We start from the raw sequence: 24,544 nt of genomic DNA on the forward strand, positions 1-24,544 counted from the left end.
CTGGTGCTGGTTTTATAAAAGCTGGGGGACCCCTACTAAGTTTGCCCCATGATTTTATAAAACCAGGACCGGCTCTCTGAGCCTGGGGCTGGTTATGCTCAGAGGGGGACCCCACGCCGTTTTTAATTACACAATTTTTTGGACAGAACCATGCACTGATCGCACCTGCGTCATGGTCTAATTAGCATGAGAATGCCCATGAAATGCTCTGTGTTCCCATATGGTAATAGAGTCACCCGCTGCCCCGTTCCCCTTTCTGCCCCCTGCCCGCTGTCCTGGGTGCATGCACCTGGCGAACAGTCTGTTCGCCATGGGTACACGCACCCTGTGTATGCACATGTGCAGGGCCGCCGAGAGGGAGGGGGGGGGGGCGGGTACAGTTTACCTGGGCCCGGGCCTGTCAGGGGGGCCCGGGTCCAGACACACACACACTTTTTTTAATTTACTTTGGCAGCGAGTGCGGCGGGAGCTGGGTCAGCCTTGTAGCGGTGGTGGGAGCGCAGGCGGGGGAGGCCGGGCGCCGGGTATACGGAGGAGTAGGGAGAGCAAGCCAGCGGTCACACTGTGTGCAGTGGCAGCAGTCGTCCACCGCTGCGGAGCTCAACACAGACACTCTCGTGAGATGATGATTTCATCATATCGCGAGTCTGACTGTGTATCCACAGCAGCAGCAGCCTGGGACCGGATTTTCCAGCCTAGCCATCAGGTCGGAAGGAGAAGGTGCAGTGCAGGAGCTCAGGGAGGCTGAGTCCGCTGCTTGACCTGACCCTGTAAAAAAGTCTATTCTGTAAGTGCACTCTTCTGCCCTGCCTGGCTTAATACATATACTGTACACTGTAGATAATATCATGGCTGGTTTTTTTGTGCCACCCCTCCCCCTTATTGTTTATTAGTTTTGGGTTTTTTTTGCTTCCCCCGACACTGTAATTATAACATAAGGGCTCTGCTGGGCTGGCTGTCAGCTATCCTGTAAGACCTCCCTTATTGTCTGAGATCTTGTTGGCTCCCCTCCACACGTGATCTGTGCAGTGCAGAGGAGCTAATATGTGGATGTTGCCCCCCCTCACCTTCACATTGTGCCCCACACTGCTGCCACCCACCAATGAACAGCGCAGCCTGGGGTCAGGGCCCAGGAGTCACTGCCAGTGGGACACAGACATATGCCGGCCGGCCCTGCCATGACATCAGCAGCTGAGGCGGCGGCTACAGCACAGGCGCCCATCGGAGGAGTCTGGACGCCGACTACCTGGTGGTCCTTCTCCTGGATTGGTCTGGAGAATCGCCATTGTGGATTGGTCTGGAGAATCACCATTGTGGATTGGTCTGGAGAATCGCCGTTGGTGAGTTTGAGTTATAAATAGTAGCTCAGCCTCAGGCAGCTCACCTGCACATGACAGTGCTGCGGTGTGGGGAGAGGGTCATGAGCTGACATGGTTGGAGGGAGCCTCCTAGGCAACGAGCATGTAAACCCTTCCCATCCCCTGGGCTACGTGCGTGTAATCACCCCATGGCAATAAGCATGGAACTCCCCTGCTGCAGATAATGGGCCAGACCAGGAAAGCACACAAATACAGAGTGGGCAAGTTAGAGATGTATACAAATTAGACATGTGGGGGTCCGGATTTACTTGGTTCTTACCACCAAATAAGCGCAAGTTCGGATTTTTGGGATTGTTCTTATTGCCCATCCAAAACATATGACAGCTAGACAGGGCTGTCACTAGGAATTTGGGGCACGAGACTGATTTCCAGTCCAGGCCCTTCTGGGCCCCCCCTCTCCCACCCTCATCTCCGCCCCCTCCCTTCACTTACTGCCCAACTCCTGCTACCTCATCCCCTCCAGGTCCCGAAGCACAGGCTTCTTCAATGCAGGCGCCTGAGGCCAATTAAAATGCAGCACCGGCTGGTGAGCCAATCAGAGATCGTGTACCGGCAGCCGCTCTGATTGGCTAACGATGCACTAGCTCTGATTGGCCAGTGCAGCATTTTAATTGGCTGCTGGCATCTTGCATTGAAGAGGCCTGTGCTTCGTTCAGTGCACCAAGCGCAGCGGAGGCAGTTGGGGGGGGGGGGTGTTTGCGGTGGACAAAATGAGCAGCCTAGGCCCGGGACAGCTGTACCCAAAGCACCCCCTATCGGCGGCCCTGCAGCTGGATAGCCAATAAGATCCCACTTTGAGAATCCAGGGAAATCCGAACCCGCACATCTTTAGTATAAGTTGATCTGTCCATTGACGGGACACTCTTTCAGAGGAACGTAAGCGGGCAGTAGCTGGACCATGTAGCTACACAGAACTTGTGGGAGTTATGGGAGTATAGTGAGCGGATATCCTTGTTCTGAGAATGCAGCTATAGATGGGACTCTTGTTTCTGATAGATCTTATGCACACAGTGTTCCGATACTATTAACGACGGCTACAGCTGCGGCTATTCGGTATAGGGGGGCGGATTCTCGCATCAACACCAGGAAGTAAATGCACAAAGTTCTGGAGCTCATCAGCCCAGCTGTTACTGCCCACGAGGCTCAACTAATTGATTATCAAGGGAACTCTAGTTTAGCAACACAGGGAGTATGGGAAGTTGATTGTTGGTATTGATCTGTCTCACAGGTGGCATGTTATGTCAGCTTGTATATTCTTCTACCCCATATGTTCTCTGACCTGAACTCCTTTATTCCTGCCCATTTGGAATAATGGTTATTGGTACCGTAGCTATATGTATGCAGCAGCAGCAGCAGTTTATTCTTAGCCTGGAAAGCCATTCATGACAAACATCAACTTTTCTCCCCTTTTGATGTAAATATAAGCCCACTTAGAAAATGCTGCCTCAGTAGTTTGATGTCGGCCTCAATGTGTCTTCAATAAAATGTGTTCAGTACTATCGTGGAGGAGTAATCAGAGATGTCTTGTTTACCCCACACTAAAGCTGTCTGGATGTGATTACTTTTTAATAAAACTAAGACCAGGGCTTTATTGTAGCACAGCTAAAACAAAGACATAAAAACGAGCGCAACGTACAGCTGTGTCGCGAAGGGGGCCGGAAGTGCAGCCTGAAATCCCCAGCTCTCTGCTATTGTTACACTGTTTATTGGAAGATCATGAATGGGACCTAGGAAACGCGGATGAAAGAGCAGGGAGTGAGGGAAAAAAAGAGAACTTGACATGGAAGGATACTTTGATCTCTTGATCCAGCCACTGCTGCAGGGCAGATTTTTAAGGATTGTTAGAAATACGAAAGAAGAAAAAAAATGAGACCTTAGAATTTCAGCAATTCCAGCACAGCATTATAATGTGGTATAAGTGCTGCTAGGGGGTTCTAGTGCAGAAGTCACATATGCAGTACTACTTTCCTGTTTCTATACTTTCCTGTTATATCATTGATACCTGTTTCAGTTATAATGTCTCCAGCCTAGTCACATGGGTAAATGGAGCGTATAATACCAGCAAGTAAGAATTGCAATGGTAAATATTGAACTATAGGTGACATTTCTAACTATAGGCCCCGAACATACTTGCCTACTTTTGAAAACTAGTTTCAGGGAGATTATAGTTGGTAGTACAATTTTGTGCAGAGCCCCAGGGGGCGGGTCATGTTCCACCCAAAAGGCGTGTCTAGTTCCATATATGGAGAGATTGTGAATGTGGCACCTAGAAGGGTGGGTGTGTACTGCTACATCTGAGAGGAATCTTTTAAATTGACTTAAATCCAAATGTAGATGAGCCCCAAAGAAGTCAGTAAGAGCTACTATACTTGGTAAAGTGCTGGGAAATGGTGCTGATGATTCAGTGTAAATGTATCGATCTCTCATTCCTTTTCCCCCCAAAATAACGTAACAGTGTAATCAATGTTCCCTCTAATTTTACAAAGGCTGTGTGCGGCAAAATATTTTGGCTGTGCAAGTTTGGAAGGTAATTAAAATTTTTGTGCGTCGCTTAAGTATAACTGGAAAATGAAGTTCAGCATTTGTGTTAACTTTACTTCAAAATTATATTAAACATTTAAACATTCAAAACACAGCACACAATGTAGTTAATGGGTGAAACACAAATTAATTGAGTCCACAACTGCAAAAAGGGACCACTGCTGCTTTGTGCGCTCTGTTGTAATGTCTGTGCGCACGCTCATCAAGTTGTGTGCGCGCGCACTCGCGCACAGCTTAGAGGGAACACTTAGTGTAATGTGGGCTAAGTGAAATTAGGGAGATTGCTAGACTAATGAGGGAGAGAGGGAGATTGCTGCAATTTCAGGGAGTCTCCTGCAGAGTGCAGGAGGGTAGGCAGCTATGGCCCGATACATATTGGTTTGTCACAATTCTCCAATGACTGGAAATCTCTTATATATTTAGCCAGATCCGTCACTCAAGGCAGTGTAGAGAACGGTGGGCGGGGTTACACGGGTGATTGACAGGCCCGTCCACCGTTATCCACACTGCAACCCAAGGGCTCTAAGTTTCTACACAGCTCTGTCCTACACACCACCACCGACCATACAACCCCGCCCCACGGCTACACACCGCACCCCCGCACCATCTGGCCGTCCTACTCACAAGCTCCTGCCGCCCCCTCCTCGCACGCCACTCCCAGCTACACAGCGCGCCCTCCCCCAAACCCTATCTCACTTCCGAGACCACGGTCGGCGTCTAGCAGCCGCATCCCCGCTATCCGCCCCCTCCTCTCCCACTGCTCATCAACGCGCACGCCCCCCCCCCCAGCCTATCTTTATTCAGACAACGCTCGGCGTCTAGCAGCCGCATCCCCGCGATCCGCCCCCTCCTCTCCCACTGCTCCACAACGCGCACGCCCCCCCACCCCCCAGCCTATCTCTATTCAGACCTGCTCGGCATCTAGCAGCCGCATCCCCGCGATCCGCCCCCTCCTCTCCCACTGCTCCACAACGCGCCCGCCCACCACAGCCTCGCTATCTTCACAGGCCAGGCTTATACGGCAGCCTGATGCCTGCACAACTAAAGAGTCCCGCCGCGATCCGCCCCCTCCTCGCCCCCAACACTTGCAATGCCCGCAGTGCATGCTCTCCTAAGCCCGCCCCCCCACACCGCGCCCGCCCCCCCACACCGCGCCCGCCCCCCACAGCCTCTCTCTCAGGCCAGCCCAGGCTCTCTGCCCCGTCGAGCGCACACTCCCGTGCAAGCCAAGGTCTCTCAACACCCGCACGGATCAGCTGCCAGCCTCACCAGCCTAAGGTAAACCAAACACTGCCTGCCGCCCCCAGCTGACACAGACCCATCACCCACCACAGCACAGCACGCTCCAGCTAACCACACCAGGGGGCACACACAAGGGGGCCCACAATCAGAGCTGCCCGGGAAAGAAACATTGTCCTGCAGTCATAAAGAGCACCACCCTGCCTTCACACACTTACTCAGCCAAGCCCCACCACCCACCTGCTGCTGCCGACCGCCACCCTCCACGACCTGCTGACGCCAAGCGCAAGCCTCCAGGACCTGCAGCCACCGGCCAACACCCTCCTGGATCTACCCACCTGCTGCTGCCGACCGCCACCCTCCACGACCTGCTGACGCCAAGCGCAAGCCTCCAGGACCTGCAGCCACCGGCCAACACCCTCCTGGATCTGCTGTCGCCTACGTTTCCAGAACGCCTGCGGCAGACCACAACTGTACCCCACCCTACAGTAAGTACTACCCACCACCCCATACCACTACACCACCAACTAATCTCCAAACACAGCTCCCTTCCGTTTCACGACAGTACCTGCTGCACCTTAGCACCCCATACCCAGTGGCACAGCTACGTTTTGGCGGCCCCCCCGCCGTTAAGGGGGGGGGCGCCCATACCCACCCCCCGCCACAGCCCCCTCAAGCACCCCCCCTGCCGCCCCGCCGCCCATGCTGACCCCCTCCCCCGCAGTCTTACCTATCGCGCTGGTCCCGGCGGCTCCGTTCTTCTGCTGAGGATCACCACAAAATGCCCGCCCCCATACAGCAGACAGTTTCAGAGAACAGTGTGCTATATGGGGGCGGACATTTTGTGGTGGTCCTCATCAGAAGAACGGAGCCGCCGGGACCAGCGAGTTACCTAAGTCTGCGGGGGATTGGGGGGGGGGTAACTATAGCACCGCAGCCCCCGCCGCCCCCACATGCACAGCGCCCCCCCCCCCCCCCCCCCGCTGTGGCGGGGGCTGCGGTGCTATAGTTACGCCCCTGCCCAACCTCTTTAAACACACCTTTCCCACCATCAATATTGCCTGGGTTTCTATCACTGGACCGTACCTGCTGGGTTTACCCACCAATCCATTCTCCTCCATAACACCTTTCATCACACACTATATGGGCCAAGTTCCCATATCAGCGTGGGACCTGCAGGATTTCAAACTCGCTGTAACACAGTACACCCACTTATGCACCAACGTATGCTTCCAATAATCACAACTACACACACACACACTCACACACATCCATGCCTCCAATACTCACACCTACACACACACCCATCCATGCCTCCAATAATCACAACTACAGCTGCAAGGTTTAGCACTTTGCCACACTTCCATTTATGTCTTTTAATTTTTGATTTGCCTTTAGGGTCCCTTCAACACCCTCCAGAACCTGCTGCCGACAACCGCCACCCTATACGACCTGCTGCCGCCGAAAGCAACTTGCATGCAACACCTGCCAAAAAAAACAACAACTCTACCCCACCCATCTGTAAGTACTACCTAACACCCCATACCACTACACCACCAACTAATCTACAAACACAGCTACCTTCCATTTCAGGCCACTACCACCTGCGTGCCACCCAGCACCCCATACCGAACAATATCACGCCACTACACACACACACCCACCCACCCACCCATACATGCCTCACATTCTACAAACTATACACATCCATACCTCCAATACTACCAACTACACACATACACACACACCTATCCACACCTCCAATACTCAAAAATACTTTGCCACACTTTCATTGATGTGTTCAAATATTTACTTTGGGTTAAAGGTCCCTTCAAAACTGTGTACGACATTACACTTTCATACGTCTGCCCACTAATGCACCAACATGATTGTCAACCACACACTAACATCTATGCCACCAATACTCACAACTAAACACAAACACACACACATCCAGCCCGACAAAAATCAGACATACACACACACACACACACACACACATCCATGCCTCCAATACTCACACCGACACACACACACACACACACACATCCATGCCTCCAATACTCCCAACTACACACACCCATCCATGCCTCTAATGCTCACAAACACACACACATCCATGCCTCCCATACTCACAACTACACACAAACCTCCATGCCTGCAATACTCACAAATACACATACACACCCATCCATGCCTCCAATACTCACAACTACTCACACACCCATCCATGCCTCCAATATTCACAACTACACAAACACACACACACACCCATACATGCCTCCAATACTCACAAGTACACAGACACAAACACACATCCATGCCTGCAATATTAACAACTACACACACACAAACACACCCTTCCATCCAATACTCACAACTACTCACACACACATCCATCCAATACTCACAACTACTCACACACCCATCCATGACAATATTCACAACTAGACAGACAAACACACACACACACACACACATGCCTCCAATACTCACAAGTACACACACATCCATGGCTGCAATATGAACAACTACGCACACACAAACAAACCCTTCCATACCTCCAATACTCAAAAATAAACACACATATACACACACACACAAATACACTACCATCCATTCCTCCAATACTCACAACTACACACACACACCCATCCATGCCTCCAATACTCACAAGTACAAAAAAACACAGACACACATGCATGCCTGCAATATTAACAACTACACACAAACACACCCTTCCATACCTCCAATACTCACAAATAAACACACATATACACACACACAAATACACTACCATCCATGCCTCCAATACTCACACATATACACACACACACACATACCCATCCATGCCTCCAATACTCACAACTACCCCATACCACTACACTACCACAAGCTCTTCTAACACAACTATCCTCCCTTTAACATTTCTGCTCACACTGTATTGTGTGCATTACCATATCAGATCGGTACATGCTCCATTTATAACTTCAGCACACCTCATTACACTTTACAACACCTCATTGTATGTCTTACACCACACAGCAAACCATACCGCTACACCACAAACGCCTCTTTAAACACACCTCTCCTCCCTTAAACATTTTAGCTCACACTATATTGTATTACATTTACCACTTTTTACACCTTTAGCACACTTCATGTTATGTCTTATCGCACCCAACAACCCCCCCCCCCACACACACACACACACACACACACACATCCATGCCTCCAATACACACAACTACACACATACACACACCCATCCATGCCTCTAAGACTTACTACTACACACACACACACACACCCAATAATGCCTCCACTACTCACAACTACACACACACACACACACACCTCCATGCCTACAATACTCACAACTACACACATACACACCCATCCATGCCTACAACACACACCCATCCATGCCTCCAATGCTCACCACTACACACACACATACATACACACACACACACACCCACCCACCCATCCATGCCTCCACAACTATAAAATACACACACACACACACACACACACACACACACACCCACACCTATGCCTCCAATCATCACACATACTTTGCCACACTTCAATCTATGTCTTTTAGAATTTAGTTCAAGCTCCCTTCAAAACTCACTCTGTACCACAGTGCACTTTACTATGTTGGGCCACTGCCGCTGCAACGTCATTGTAAACCACACACAAACATCTACGCCTCTAATCATCACAACAACACCCTCACACACACACACATCCATCCCTCCAATACTCACAACTACACACACACACCCATCCATGACTCCAATACTCACAAACACACACATTCATGCCTCCAATACTCACAACTACTCACACACCCATCCATGCCTCCAATACTTCCAACTACACACACACACACACCCATCCCTACAATACTCCCAACTACACAAACACACACACACACACACATCCTTGCCTCCCATACTCACAACTACACACAAACCTCCATGCCTACAATACTCACAAATACACATACACACCCATCCATGGCTCCAATACTCACAACTACAAACACACCCATCCATCCCTCCAATACTCACAACTACTCACACACCAATCCATGCCTCCAATACTCACAACTATACACACACACACACACCCATCCACGCTTCCAATACTCACAACTACACACGCACACACCTCCATGCCTCCAATAATTACAACTACACACACACACACACACACATCCATGCCTCCAATACTCACAACTACACACATACACACCCTTCCATGCCTCCTATACTCACAACTACACACAAACTAATCCATGCCTCCAATGCTCACAAACACACACACACACACACACACACAGCCACATCCTTGCCTCCCATACTCACAACTACACACACCCACCCATGCCTCCAATACTCACAAGTACACAAACACACATCCATGCCTGCAATATTAACAACTACACACACACAAACACACCCTTCCATCCAATACTCACAACTACTCACACACAAATGTGGTTTTCCACGAAGTATTCCAAATGTAACATGTCGAAGTACAGGTTGAGTATCCCGTATCCAAAATGCTCGGGACCAGGAGAATTTTGGATAACGGATTATTCCGTATTTTGGAATATTTCAATATTTCAATGATGTATTTTGAAGTATCTTGCATTTATGCTATATAAACACATCAAAAACATGAAATGCACACAAATATATTTTATTACCACATAAAATACACACAAATATATTTTATTTGTTCAAAAAACAAGGTTTCAAAACATGAAACAAAATGTGTGTACTATCTCAGATATTGAATTTGAATGCCAAGCAATCATTGTCTTGCACATATATAGTGGCAGTTACATATCATGTCCTCAGTAGTGCTGTTACATATGTCCCCAGTGAGTTTTTAGCAAAAAATATTTTTTTTTCTCACTTTCTGGAATGTATGGTTTTCGGAATAATTCGGATAACGGATATTCGGATACGGGATACTCAACCTGTACTACAAAATGTGAGTTTACAAACCTTCTTTATATGAGAGCACTTTACTAAATTTTTACAATGTTTACAGGAAAAGCTTAACACAACACAACCTGTACTCAAACTCTTCTTAACAATTATTTCTATTGAAATACATATTTCCTACAACTACATGAGGTCACATTTCTGTAAATAAACAATCTTCATAACACTATCACATACTACACCCCCTTTGCAATTATAACCACTTTCATTTTAAAACATTTATGCTCTCACTCAAATGCACTTCAAGCACATTATTCAAAAACAATTACACTTAATCTCACACTCACATATTTATACTTCTAATGGGGCGAAGCCCCTCACGACGGTGTGAAGAGCGCCCGGAGGGCGCGATGAATCACCTAGTCTGGAATATTCAACAAGTTCAAAAATCTTGATTTCTCAACCAAACAAATGGTCTGGATCAGAAAAAAAAATATATATATATTTTTACATAAATAATTATTGGTAAAAAGCAGGGTTGTCGAGCCGGGGTATAAGAGGCAATTCAAGCAAACAAAGGAGGAACATACATAGACAGTGGGGGTTATTCAGACCTGATCTCTTCTCTGCTACATTGCAGAGCCCTGCGATCAGATAACCACAGCCTGAGTGAAATCTCTCCCTGTGCAAGGCTGTGAGCGGCTTGCAGAGTATCTCAGGCCGGCGAATAGCTGCAAATCCAATCGCAACTCATTTACCATTGAATGATTTCCCCACTGCGTGCAGTCTGTGCGTAGCCCAGGACCTACTCAGTGGGTGCGATAGAAACAGGCTGATCAAGACTGATGACACAGCAAACGATTGGGAACGCCTGTGTTTTCTCAGACACTATCAGAAAACATCTGGATGACCCCACAAATGACAGCTTACTATCAATCAATTTGGGAACAGCTTGCGATAAGAATAGATGCTGGACTATATATTAAATTAAGTAAAGTGTGCCTAACTGTCACCCTTGGGTTCTGTCATGTGGTGGTGGACATATTGTAGTTGTAGTTCTAATTGTCCACATATTGTATGATTACCTATCAAATTAACTATAAATCATTTATTTTGGTCCTGGCCCACCAACCCGAGACACCCTTGCATATGCCCTGAGGCACACAGTTTGGCAACCGCTGCTCTAACCACATGTAATGAGAGGTGGTACTCTGCTGAGACTTTTAGTGCCACACACAAAGAAAAAAGGGGCAGATGCACTATTCAAACATTACACAATAGAATTGTCATACATTTCGCCATTAAATAATGCATATATTTGGTCAAGGTTATGGGCTTACCCACCATATCCAGGTAACCAGGTAACCTCATCTTCGATCCCTAACATTCTAAGGGTTTAAGTTTATGTAGGGCATGGGACAACCTCTGAGCTATTTTCACATTTTATCATTACCTCTTACTTATGTAAGACTTATCACATCATTTTCCCTATATCCCTTTACTATCACTTTCATTTTACACCAATGTGACGCCATGGTGTGGTTCTGCTGGGCTGACTTGGGGGGTCCCATGGACTTGACCCATAGTAGTATTAGAGACCTGACTGAGTCACTTGGGCGCGGTGGGCAGGCCCATAATAATGGCCATCATTATGCTAAGAACCTCTGAAATGCAACCAGCGGTGTAGCTAGGTGCCATGGTGCCTGGAGCAAGGGCATATTTTGCGCCCCCCCCCCCCGTAATGAATTGGGGGCGTGGCTAACATGTGTTGGCATGTTGCATTTAAAATATATAAGAAAGACGCTGTAACGGAATCTGCCGCTCTATATAAGACACTGTAATGGAATCTGCTGCGCTATATAAGACGCTGTAACGGAATCTGCTGCGCTATATAAGACATTGTAACGGAATCTGCTGCGCTATATAAGACGCTGTAACGGAATCTGCCGCTCTATATAAGACACTGTAATGGAATCTGCTGCGCTATATAAGACGTTGTAACGGAATCTGCTGCGCTATATAAGACACTGTAACGGAATCTGCTGCACTATATAAGACGCTGTAACGGAATCCGCTGCACTATATAAGACGCTGTAACGGAATCTGCTGCGCTATATAAGACACTGTAACGGAATCTGCTGCACTATATAATACACTGTAACGGAATCTGCTGCGCTATATAAGACGCTGTAACGGAATCTGCCGCTCTATATAAGACACTGTAATGGAATCTGCTGCGCTATATAAGACGCTGTAACGGAATCTGCTGCGCTATATAAGACATTGTAACGGAATCTGCTGCGCTATATAAGACGCTGTAACGGAATCTGCCGCTCTATATAAGACACTGTAATGGAATCTGCTGCTCTATATAAGACACTGTAACGGAATCTGCTGCGCTATATAAGACACTGTAACGGAATCTGCTGCACTATATAAGACACTGTAACGGAATCTGCTGCGCTATATAAGACGCTGTAACGGAATCTGCTGCGCTATATAAGACGCTGTAACGGAATCTGCTGCGCTATATAAGACACTGTAACGGAATCTGCTGCGCTATATAAGACACTGTAACGGAATCTGCTGCACTATATAAGACGCTGTAATGGAATCTGCTGCTCTATATAAGACGCTGTAACGGAATCTGCTGCGCTATATAAGACATTGTAACGGAATCTGCTGCGCTATATAAGACAATGTAAAGGAATCTGCTGTGCTATATAAGACGCTGTAACACTGTGACTGTGTATATATAATTTATGTATACAGTAGTTGGAGCCATGTTGCTGTCCCCTAATGGTCAACCCTTCACCCCTATATAAATGTCAAGGTGCTAGTCTAGGTGGTGGCCTGGTCAGGTGACTCTCCAGAGTCCTGCTTACAGTAGCTCATGTTCCCAACACAGGCAGCTGCTGTAGCAGTGTCTTCTGCCCAGGCTTCCGTCCCCTTGCTCAGGCGGCTGGGGGATGTAGAGCAGTAAGACCAGCCAGCCGGGTGACGGGGAGGTGCAGGGCAGTGCTGCTTACAATAAGCACTCAGGACGGGACGCCTCAGCTTAGTATAAGTACTCCACCGGCGGCTGCGTCTAAAGAAAAGCACACTGCCGGGTGTCGCAAGTTACAATAAGCTCAAGCTGTCAGTCAGCAGCGGGGCCCGGAGCAGAGCACAGAGCAATAACTAAATGCGCCGACCGCAGACCCCGCTGGCTCTTGCTCCTCCAAGCAGTCGCGGGGTCTGCCTCACGCGGTGGCTATGCCACTGCTTGAACTGCAGGTATCATTTGCGGAGGGGGGGCGGGCCGGCGGCGCCATTCGACCAATCGGCGCCCTCCCTACGCCTCTGAATGCAACATAGCAATATTATTCATACGTTTATCATTTGTAATTAGAGTGTGCACCTGCACTTTCCTCCTTGCTGCACTACAAGTCTCAGCAGGTAGCACCTCACAGGATGATTAGGGTGTACAATCTAGGGCCCCTCCCAATCTCTAAGCTAGACCAACTAAACCAACCCAAAGGGAACCCACTACTGAGAGATAGCAAGTAAAGTGCTAAAGAGTGTTAGATTATTAAAAATCACATAATATGAATATACTAGATAGAATCCCGTCAAAATGACGGCCACTACGATGTACTTTCACTTTGAGCTGTGACAGTTTTTACTTTCACTGTGAGCTGTGACAGTTTTTAGCCCACAAACTCTTCACCTCACCCCAGTCCCTATCAGTCCCTACCTCCAATCTCTGTCTTCACAGCTCCCTCTCTCCATATCCAGCAAGTTTGAAACAAATCAGTGTCCCTGCAAACATTGCTTTCACTTTCTGTTAAGGAGTCATTTGGTCCGTCAAGTGTCCTCCACTAGTCACTGGTGGTTCTTCAGCTCATAGAGGTGAGGAGCAGTTAGCCTTTTAGATATCACAACATGGACATTGCCTATTCCATGTAGTATGCTGAGCACATACAGGGAAAACCACCAAACTTGGATTTAGACAATACAACAACCAAGATTTGAGAGATTTTTTATTACTGAAAATGTACACAAATGGCAAAATTAATTAGCTGGAAGAACATTGTTAGGGGTTTGAGCAGGGCAGTAACTGAGATGTGCAACTGCGCGCCTAGGCACAGAACCCTGTAGGCAGCAGAGTTGTTGCCCCACGGTTCCTGCAGCCAGAAGTGCTTCTGTAGAACTGCCTTACAGCAATGTGGGCCTGGGATAGACTGCGCACATCAGTGGCATAACTAGAAAATGTTCTTCCCCCTGCAAAACAGTCTCTGCCCCCCCGGGCAGTCCGGGATGGATACAGGGGGAGGCGTGACGTGCCTGGGGGCTGTGGGTGCAGCAGCGGTCAGAGCTGGCAGTCTGCAGTGTCCGGGAAGCGCTGAGTAAGCAGACACTGCAGATAGCGGCAGAAGAAATAGAAAGTTCAAAAGATAGGCAGCTGATTGGCTGAGAGAGAGAGAGAGCACTCTCAGACAATCAGCGGCCGGCCTAACTTTTGAATTTTCAAATTATGCCGCCGCTGTCCGCAGTGTCCGCTCACTCAGCGCTGCCCGGACACTGTAGACTGCCCGCTCCACCACTACACCCACAGCCCCCGGACGCTTCACGCTGCCAAGGTACCACTTTGCCTCCCCATGTATCCCTCCTCCGGCTCCCGCAGGTTACAGCGCTGGGACCCTGCGCCCTATGGAGCCTGCTCCCCCTGCCACAACTTGGGCTGCAGAGCCCTAGTTATGACAGTGTCGCACATCATCTAGTTCTTTATAATTATGTGACATTTTTACAAGTTCGGGGTTTGCATTATGAAGCTGATTCAATTATAATCAATGTGCTGGAAAACATCCCACATTCTTTAGTCTACCTCACATATGTCTACGTCACAAATGCCTCATCAAGGGCAATCTTTAATAAGGATGAATGAATGCACCGAGCTAGCAAGTTTCATGTTGATCTAGAAGACGGCAAACCAAAAAACAAGCTCATGATCCCATACTGCGGATGCCAATATTTCAGCTGTAGGATACACAGGATTTACGCTTTCACAAACATATTAATCTTTATCGAAAACACGATTATCCCTGCAGTAAGCATTAAACGTTCTTACCCATTTTGCGGCAGGCTGGATTAGCGAACAGAACTTTAGTTGGAGGCAAAAAAAAATCCTTGCTGTGCTAAGGGGGAGCAGACAGATAGATCCTCCTCAGGAATGGAGTCAGCAGCTGAGAGTAGTTTGTAATATTCATCCTCTCCATCTAACACTTTGACTTGGCTATAACATACAAGAAACACATATTAAAACCAGTCATTTACATGAGAATAAGCCTACAACATCTGTGTGTCTGTGTGTGTGTGCGCGTGTTGTTTATTTTACATAAAGTTTTCACTGTAAAAAAAAAAATCTACTTAACCTGTCTATTATGTTCATTTATATATTATGTATACTGTTATTGGGGGAGAGGGCAATCTACTTAACTTGTCTATTATGTTCTTTTATACATTATTTTATATTTATACTGTTATGGGGGGTAGTGGTAGTGCACAGTGGCGGGGGCTGCCTATAATTTCCGGCGGGGGGGGGGGGGGGGCGTAACAATTTGAGCTACGCCACTGGTCGTGCAGCACCATTGATGCGCACCTAGATATCATGGTATGCCTGGAAATATTACAGGGGAACCCGCACTGGCAGCGCCACCACTGAAGGAGCTAAGAATCTCTCAAATGCCATCACTAAAGCATCTGCGATACCAACCTCAATCTGCTTAAATGCTATATTACCACATACATATAGTAATCTTCCATCTGCGGATTCTTGGGGGTGAATTTACTAAGATAGGAGCTCGATTTTAGATTCTATTATCTTCCAGAAGGTACTAAATAAATAAGAAGTAGATTCTGATTGTTTGGTTGCTATGGGCAACATCCCATCTTCAATAGCACTCCCATCTTAGTAAATTTACCCCTTAGCTCCTACCTGTCATGTTACAGGCTGGGTTTGAAAAATGACAGGTAGAAGCTGATTGGCTGGCTGTTTACCACTCTCCGCTATATTACTTTTTGAAGTTTGATACATCTGGTGCCAATAGAAAAACAGCTCAGTGTTGCAGGAGTCAGTGGCTATCGTGTAGATGTCCTTGCAATGTTTATGCTCAATTGTAGCAATAACTGATATTTTCCCAGTGAGAAGTAAATCAGACTTCTCACCACAATGGGCCTCTAATGCTAAATACAGTAGGCTGCATAGGGAACCAGTGGAACTACTGTATATTAGAGAAGGGACAGGGGGCAGTATATATATAGCCCACAGCCTGTGCTAACATAGTGAGAGTCTATGGCCCTTATTCTGGGGCAAATTCCTTCTCAAATGGACAAAACCATGTGCACTGCAGGGGGGGCAGATGTAACATGAGCAGAGAGAATTAGATTTGGGAGGGGTTTTACTTCAAAGTGATATCTAGATTGCAGTGTAAAAATAAGCAGTCACTATTTTCCCTGCACAGAAACAAAATAACTCACCCAACTGGAACTCTCTGCACATGTTATATCTGCCCCACCTGCAGTGCACATGGTTTTGTCCATTTGAGAAGGAATTTGCCTTTGCGAGTGAACCAGAATAAGGGTCTGTATACGTTGGGCATATTGGTATTCAGGATTAGAAGATCAGTGCTGGAAATTTGACTCCGCATCCCTAATGTAAGAATATATGGGTATAGGCAGGGCTTAAAGTGGTCCTGGAGAGGTGGCGGAACTTGTTTCCCCTAACACCCCCCCCCCCCCCCACCTCCCCTTCCCCCCTATTAGGCAAAGCCTAGACAGTGCCAGGAAATTTGTGCCCTACCACCCATAAAGGGATAATGGTCCCACAACACATGGTAGCACAATCGTATACACATTATACTGCATGTAGTACCCTTGATTCATATTAAATCACACAGTAATGTCCCTTATACACATAATGTCCACAGTTGTTCTTCTTAACTTTACATTACACCATGCCAGAAGAAGAAGCCGCTGGGACAGGATTTTCTATTGGAATTACTGTTCAGGATTGTGGTAGAGGTGGAATATAGGGGAGTTAATAGGGATAGGCTAAGTGGGGGGGGGGGGGGGGGGTATGGTTAGGCTGCAGGGGGGGGCACACTGACTTACCTAGCAGGTGGTCCAGGACTGGAGTTTATAAAGTATAATTTGTCATAAACAAAGTTCACATTTCCCTCAAAGCATTGTACAATGTAATATATATATATATACATATATATATAAAATATGCAAATTCTTTACTGCTGTACAGGTAGTTTTTTCTGTACTTGTTAGTCTTGTTAGTAAAAAGCCAGTTACACATCCTGGGGCCAATATTAACCAATTTTAATATTTGAAAATTTTCCATTTTACAAAAGGACTTCTGTTTACAGTTGTTAGAATTCGGATAGATATTTACCCAAGTTTTCTTGGCTTCCTCTTGCTCCCTTGATATTCTAGAGTTCCCTGCGGGAAGGACCAAGAACACGCTTTCAGAAGCTAAGCAGGGAGTCGTTAATTTTTAATTCAAAGTGATTTTGTGTTGAATGCAAGCAGATGCTGATAATATCACAAGTCAAAGCATAATTTTTTTGATCAAAGGGCTCAAGTGAGCCTGATGAAGCATGCATGTTGGTTTTCTTTGATAAACCACATCAATTATTCACCGTGAAAGGAGACATCCTGATATGAAAGCAACTGATAAAGGGCATAGGCACATGTTCAGCCAGCTCGGAGTTAAGAGAGGGGATGGAGAGATGGGCTGTTACAATGGAGGAAGGAGGGAAAGGTTGGAGATGTATTAAATAGACCAAGCAGGGAGCTTTGGGGTCATCAAATAGAGAAAGGAACTTTAAGACCGCTTGAATTAAGTGAAGGGCTTAGTGGCCCTTCCAGCACATATAGGGCCTAATTCAAAATCATTCCGAACAGGGCAAATATTTTCGCATGTGCGGATCCCGCAAATGAACAACTTTGGTGAGTTAAACACTCGCCAGGCCATTTGCTGTGAGGAGGGAGGGCCGGGGTGGATGGGGGTGAAACGGGGCTCGCCAATGGGAACATTTTATGAGCTTTCCCATGAAAATGCTGGGTGCTCCCATGGATACGCGGGCCGATGCCTCTGGGAGGCCGCCCGCCCTGTCTACGTCATAGCGCTTGTAAATAACAGTCAGTTTTCAATGATTTTTATTTGGGAAGTCAGGAGAAATCATTCGATGGTCCGCGAACATCGAATGATTTCTCCTGCTCGCGGAAGTATGAAAAGGGCTGTGTTCTCAGTAAGCTGCAATGTTTGCAGCTTACTGAGCCAACCTGAATTAGGGCCATATGGTGTATGGAAGAGGAGACCTGCATATGCCACTGGTGGAACATGTTTAGGGGTAGGCAACAAATTCACAAATAAATACAGTCATGCCAGTAGCAGCCCTTCCCCTGGTGTACACGCATCCCTGTGATCGCTGTGCCAGGACTGACACACCCACTATAGATGCTGGAATACCACTTGGTGAGCCGTTCCCTGCCACTCTATGTCGCACCGTCAGACCTTGCACCATCTCCCTGTGGTATGTGCAGATTTTACATCTATAGTGGGCATACACCACAGAATTATCTGGCAGATCATCTGCCAGATCTGGCTGGTTGGAATGACAATCCAGTATCTAGCCAATTTGTCTGAATAACAGGATTTTTCTTTTTTTGCGGAGCAAATAGTTGCTTGTCATTTGCTCTTATCGGTTACCAGATTTTCACTCCAACCATCCAGATCTGGCAGATGATCTGCCCAGTAACTCTACAGTTTATGCCATTTTAAGCAGGGCATCAAATGTAACCATACCCACAACACACACAAGATAGCCCCAAAAGAAAGAGCATCTCCAGTCCTCTGTGTAGTCACCTCCTAGTAAGTTACGTAACACCCAGCGTGTTTTCTGTACATTTCTGGATTGCTTCTCATCATCATCATCATCAGTGCTCACCTGCAGAAGCCTATACTTAGTACCACTGAAACTCCTGGTAACAGGGTCTCTGCACATCCCTCACTGCATGGCTCGCTTCTCTAGCAGCACTTCCACCATGAGCTTTGCCTATGCCAGATTACCCCGTAACAGCCCTGTTATATCTCCTCATTTACAGGTGTAAATGTGACTGAAATCCTTACACCTGGATCACACATGTCTGCATACGCCCAGATTCAAAACATGCACAGTGAGAAAATGCTCCGCATCAGGCAGGCACATAATATTCAAGCTTTCCAGAATTATTTTGCAGAACATTTTGAAGCCAATATTAAAGTTATACCCCTTTCACACCAGCCTAAATTCCCGAGTTGGGTCCGGGGACAACCCGTGCCTAGCGCTGGTGTGAAAGGTTCCAGGGACAAATTCCCGGGTCAATTTGCCAGCAATTCAACCCTGCTAGGGAATATATAAACGTTTACACAGAGACACTGCCGCCCACCCTGACCTAGAGACATTGTGGTATTTTCTGGGTTTGACAGTGTGTACTCAGTTTGAGAGATTGGACAGTTTTATTTACAACAAAGTTACTATTGAGTAAAAGACTAGCCTTCCAATTGGCAATTAATTGCAACTATAAAGGAGATGAGGACAATATGTAATAAAGGGGCTATAGTACAAGAAAAAATAACTACGTGCATATCTCTACACATCCATTGTGCATGAATTAATTTTTAAAATGAATGTAATGTGTTATTTATGTGTGTTTGTGTTTTAATAAATTGTTTGATATTGTGTACACCTTTGAGCGCCCCACGTTCTTCTTTTCTGCTAGGTAGCAGGGCTGCTCCCGAGTCCTTCCTTCCTTCCTTCCTTATATGTCCTAAGATACTTGCGGGATGAGGCGGCATTCCAGTCATAAAAAAAATACTGAAAGCCAAAACTTGGTAGACAACATTTCAGGACCTTTTATGTGGTCACCTACAGTAAGTTTACCACACCATATACCCCTTATACAAATCATGCAACACAATAGTAACCCCCTAATACTGTAATTGCCTCTTACACATTATGCCACATGGAATGAGCCGAAATTCACACCGACTGAGCCAAAATTCACACTATGGCACACGGATTGAGTCAAAATTCACGTTATGCCACACAGATTAAGGAAAAATTCACATTTTGCCACATGGATTGAGTCAAAATACACACTATACAAAATGGATTGAGCCAAAATTCACAATATGCTTCACAAACAGGGACAATGCACGCATTAAAAATTTACACCATAATGCCCATTACATGTTAAGACGCATACCATAATTTTCATTATGTATTATGACAAACACCATGATGCTAATTAAAAATTATGCTACATAAGTGCTGCTTACCTACGTACTCATTGCCAGGGATTCCATGCTCATTGCCAGGGGTTCCATGCTCATTGCCATGTGGGATTACATGCTCGCTGCCAAGGGGGAATAGCCGCCGCTGGGCAGAATTGACAGCCATTGACACCAGCTAGGCAGAGCGGGGGGCTGTCTGGCTATATTCAGAGCATTGCAGGTCCCGGCTATTTGAAATAATACCCCTTTCACACCAGAAAATGCATGGTCCCAGGATCATGCAGGGACATTCCTGGGCTGGCCCCTTTTACACCAGCCTAGTCCCTGCATTTTCTGGTGTGAAGGGGAGAGAAACACCCCCCCCCCCTTTAACCGGCTATATCGTTTAACCAGCTATATCTTTGGAACCAACTGACCCATTTACATTTACAGTACCATATTGGAGAACTTTTAAGTGGGCTTCGAATGATTTTGGGCCCATGAAACTGGGCCATTTGGTTTCAGAGAAATCTGCCCTCAAAGAACATGAACAGCCATGAAATTACATTTCAGAAATAGAAAAATTGGTTTACCCGCAATATCTCTGAACCAGCCTGGCATCAGTTTGAAGGCCCAGTGTTTTGGGTTTCGAATGAGATCAACCTCGAGCTTCTGTGATGCCAGGGGGGGGGGGACTGGCAGCCATCGGAACTGGGTAGGGGTCGGAATTAGCAGGTCCCATGTTATCCTGTGGGGAAAAGGTTCCAGCTTTGCCTGGCGGAATCTCAGGTTCCCTGGGGCTAGCGACGCAGGGCTGGGCTCGATGGAAAGCCCCAGTCCTCATCTATAAAATGGTCATATATAGAGAGTGGTCCTGGAGCTACAGCTCCATCAGGCCCATTGTTTAATCTGTCCCTGCACAGATGACCCTATCAGCTCCGATTTGGACTCATCCACCAACCCTGTTCATGGGCGGATTCAGTGTGTGTGTGTGTGTGGGGGGGGGTACCCAGGCACGTGCCCCCCCTGTCATATCTGACATAGCTCATATTGTAGCTGAGGACCAGGACTTTCCAAGGGAACCGGAGATACCGCTGGGCAAAGCTGGAACGTATTTCCTATAGGATAACATGGGACCCGCTAATTCCCACCCCCATCCAGTTCTGACGGCTGCCAGTTCCCCCCCTGGCATCACAAAGCTCATTTGAACCCAAATCGTGGGGCCTTCAATTTGATACCAGGCTGGTCCATATGGGTCAATTGGTTCCGGAGATATTGCAGGTAAACCGATTTTTTTTATTTCAGAGATGGTAGAAAACGGAAGATCCAGGAAATCCACCCAAAGTTTTCAAAATATGAGATCTTTAGGTCTAATAATATATATTTATGTGTAATCGGGGTAGTGCTGAGGTGTGGTTCCATTTTTGTGTGTAGTTTGTGGTTTGGGAGTCTGGTAGCCCACAAAAACATACACAGCTGCAAACCCATTTGCAGTTTATTTAATTTTGTTCACACGTAATTTCATGGCTGTTCGTGTTATTTGAGGGCAGATATCTCTGGAAACAAATGGTCCAGTTTCACAGGACCAACGTCATTTGAAGCCCACTCTTCAAGATGATACTGGTCTCATGTAAATGGGTAATTTGGTTCCGAAGATATAACCGGTTAAACAATATAGCCAGTTAAAGGGGGGGTCTCACACCAGAAAATGCAGGGACTAGGCTGGTGTAAAAGGGGTCAACCCGGGAATGTCCCTGCATGATCCTGGGATCATATTCCCGGTAGGTCCCTGCATTTTATGGTGTGAAAAGGGTATTATTTCAAATAGCCGGGATCTGCAGTGCTCTGAATACAGCCGGGCAGCCTCTCGCTCTCTGCCTTGCTGTCAGTGGCTGTCACTTCTGCCCGGCAGCAGGTACCCCCCAGTTACTGCGAGCATGTATTCCCACTTCGCAATGAGCATGTAATCCCACATGGCAACAAGCATGGAACCCATGGCAATTAACATGTAGGTAAGCTTAATTAACATATAGGTAAGCATATTTAGCATAATTAGCATAATTTTTAATAGGTATTATGGTTTTTGGCATAATACACAATGGACATTAGGGTGCGTGGCTTAACATGTAATGGGCATTATGGTGTAAGTTTTTAATGCACGCATTTGGCATGCAAGGTCGCTGTTTATGAGGCATATTGTGAATTTTTCAATCCCTGTAGCATTATATGAATTTTGGCACAATCCGTGTGGCATTATGGGAATTTTGGCTCATTCCATTTGGCATCATGTGTAAGGGGCTAGTAAAATGGGTCTAGTATTTTGTTGCATAATGTGTAGAAGTTGTATATGGAGTGGTACACTAAACTCAAGGCCACACCCCCTTTTGATTGACCACACCCCCTTTTACGGAGCACATCTTCGGCATGCGCACAACTACATCCTTCACATTTGTCACCAGGGTGGGCCTGTGTACTTTAAACGCCAGGGCCTATTTTTAATCCCATTCCTGCCCTCTCTCTGCCACTCTCTTAGCATGTACACTGGCACCACTAACACCCCCCTTCCCTAACCCTCTCCTATCATGTTGCCCCCCCCCCCCCCCCCCTTATAATTTTCTCCTGGATCCGCCGCTGTATCTGCTTGTTCTATGTCTGATAGCTTTGCGCCTTTTGCTGTGTTCTTGATCAGTTTAAACCTGTTGCGGTGTTCCTGATTACATTGTGCCTGTTAATGACTACCTGGGGGGTTATTCAGAGTTGATTGCTGTTGTGCGAATTCACAGTCCTATCAATTATTGAATTGAGTGCGCATGTGTACGTATCATACCGTGAATGTGCGAGTTCAAGTAGCAACAGAAATAGCAAAATGACATTTATTCACAATCTCTCGCAATGTGACGGACAGAAAGACATTTGGGGTGGTAACCTGACATTTTCTGGGAGTGTCTGGCAATACTCAGGCCTGCCCAGGCATTTTCAGGGACGGTGTGAGACCTGATCCTGTCACAGAGTCGTGGAAGGTTCAGAGTTACGTACATTTGCACAGACGGGATGCAGTTAAAATCCCGGCGGTCGGGATCCCGGCATTCACAATCCCGACGCCAGAATCCCGACCGCCGAAATGCCGACAAATTCTCCCTCCTGGGGGTCCACGACACTCCTGGAGGGAGAATAAATTATTGTGCCGAGCCCGCAGCGTGGCGAGCGCAGCGAGCCCGCAAGGGGGGGGGGGCGATCCACGTCCCCCCCTTGTCGGCATTTCGGCTGTCGGGATTCCGGCGTCGGGATTCTGAACGCCGGGATCCCGACCGCCGGGATTCAATACTGAATCCGCACAGACTGGGAAAAGCATTTGATGGTGAGTGAATTGCTTATGGATTTACAGATAATAGCGAGGTTTTCGCAATTCACTCGCAGACTTGCACAGGGCAGATTTTCACTCTGTTTGGACAGCAGCTATCTACTCGCAGTGATCTGCAAATTCTGGCCTTAATCAGTCTCCTGGTAAATTTTTGCCTATCACTATGTTCCTGGTTACTTTGCACCTGATGCTGTGTTCCTGGTTACTTTGCACCTGATGCTGTGTTCCTGGTTACTTTGCACCTGTTGCTGTGTTCCTGGTTACTTTGCACCTGTTGCTGTGTTCCTGGTTACTTTGCACCTGTTGCTGTGTTCCTGGATACTTTGCACCTGTTGCCGTGTTCCTGGTTACTTTGCACCTGATGCTGTGTTCCTGGTTACTTTGCACCTGTTGCTGTGTTACTGGTTACTTTGCACCTGATGCTGTGTTCCTGGTTACTTTGCACCTGTTGCTGTGTTACTGGTTACTTTGCACCTATTACCAGTTACTTTGTACCTGTTACCGTGTTCAGTGGCGTAACTATGAATTGGGCGCCCCCCCGCCGTTAATGGGGGGTGCCCCCCGCCGCACCCCCCGCCCGCAGCCTTACCTGTCTTGCTGGTCCCGTCCCGGCTCCCTTGCTGGCTTCATTCTTCTGCTAGTGAGACGGACCAACACAAAATGTCCGCCCCCATACAGCAGACAGTTTCAGAGAACTGTCTGGTATATGGGGCGGACATTTTTTTGTGGTCCGTCTCACTAGCAGAAGAATGAA

At 47.2% G+C, this 24,544-nt stretch overlaps 1 protein-coding gene and 1 long non-coding RNA gene across 3 annotated transcripts in view; one reads left to right on the plus strand and one right to left on the minus strand.

Annotated features, from left to right (window-relative positions):
- The window catches only part of MYO3B (myosin IIIB), a 70,004-nt gene that overhangs the window by 31,259 nt on the left and 14,201 nt on the right, over positions 1–24,544 (minus strand). Inside the window, exons 5-6 of the mRNA XM_083152174.1 lie at positions 17,565–17,611; positions 15,234–15,398 (exon numbers count right to left, since the gene is read on the minus strand). Of these exons, the coding sequence (XP_083008300.1) occupies positions 15,269–15,398; positions 17,565–17,611 (177 nt within the window). The 3' untranslated portion in view covers positions 15,234–15,268. The remainder of the gene's footprint in view (positions 1–15,233; positions 15,399–17,564; positions 17,612–24,544) is intronic.
- Positions 677–24,544, plus strand: part of LOC146019696 (uncharacterized) — a 36,023-nt gene continuing 12,155 nt past the window's right edge. The window contains exons 1-2 of one of the 2 annotated variants that reach the window (XR_014450664.1): positions 677–787; positions 6,558–6,680. This is a non-coding gene — a long non-coding RNA (uncharacterized LOC146019696). Of the gene's footprint in view, positions 1,341–6,557; positions 6,681–24,544 lie in introns of both variants that reach the window. The other variant, XR_014450663.1, reaches the window with a different exon arrangement.

This window comes from Crinia signifera, chromosome 7 (genome assembly GCF_055691185.1).
Source record: "Crinia signifera chromosome 7, ASM5569118v1, whole genome shotgun sequence".
Taxonomy (NCBI): domain Eukaryota; kingdom Metazoa; phylum Chordata; class Amphibia; order Anura; family Myobatrachidae; genus Crinia; species Crinia signifera.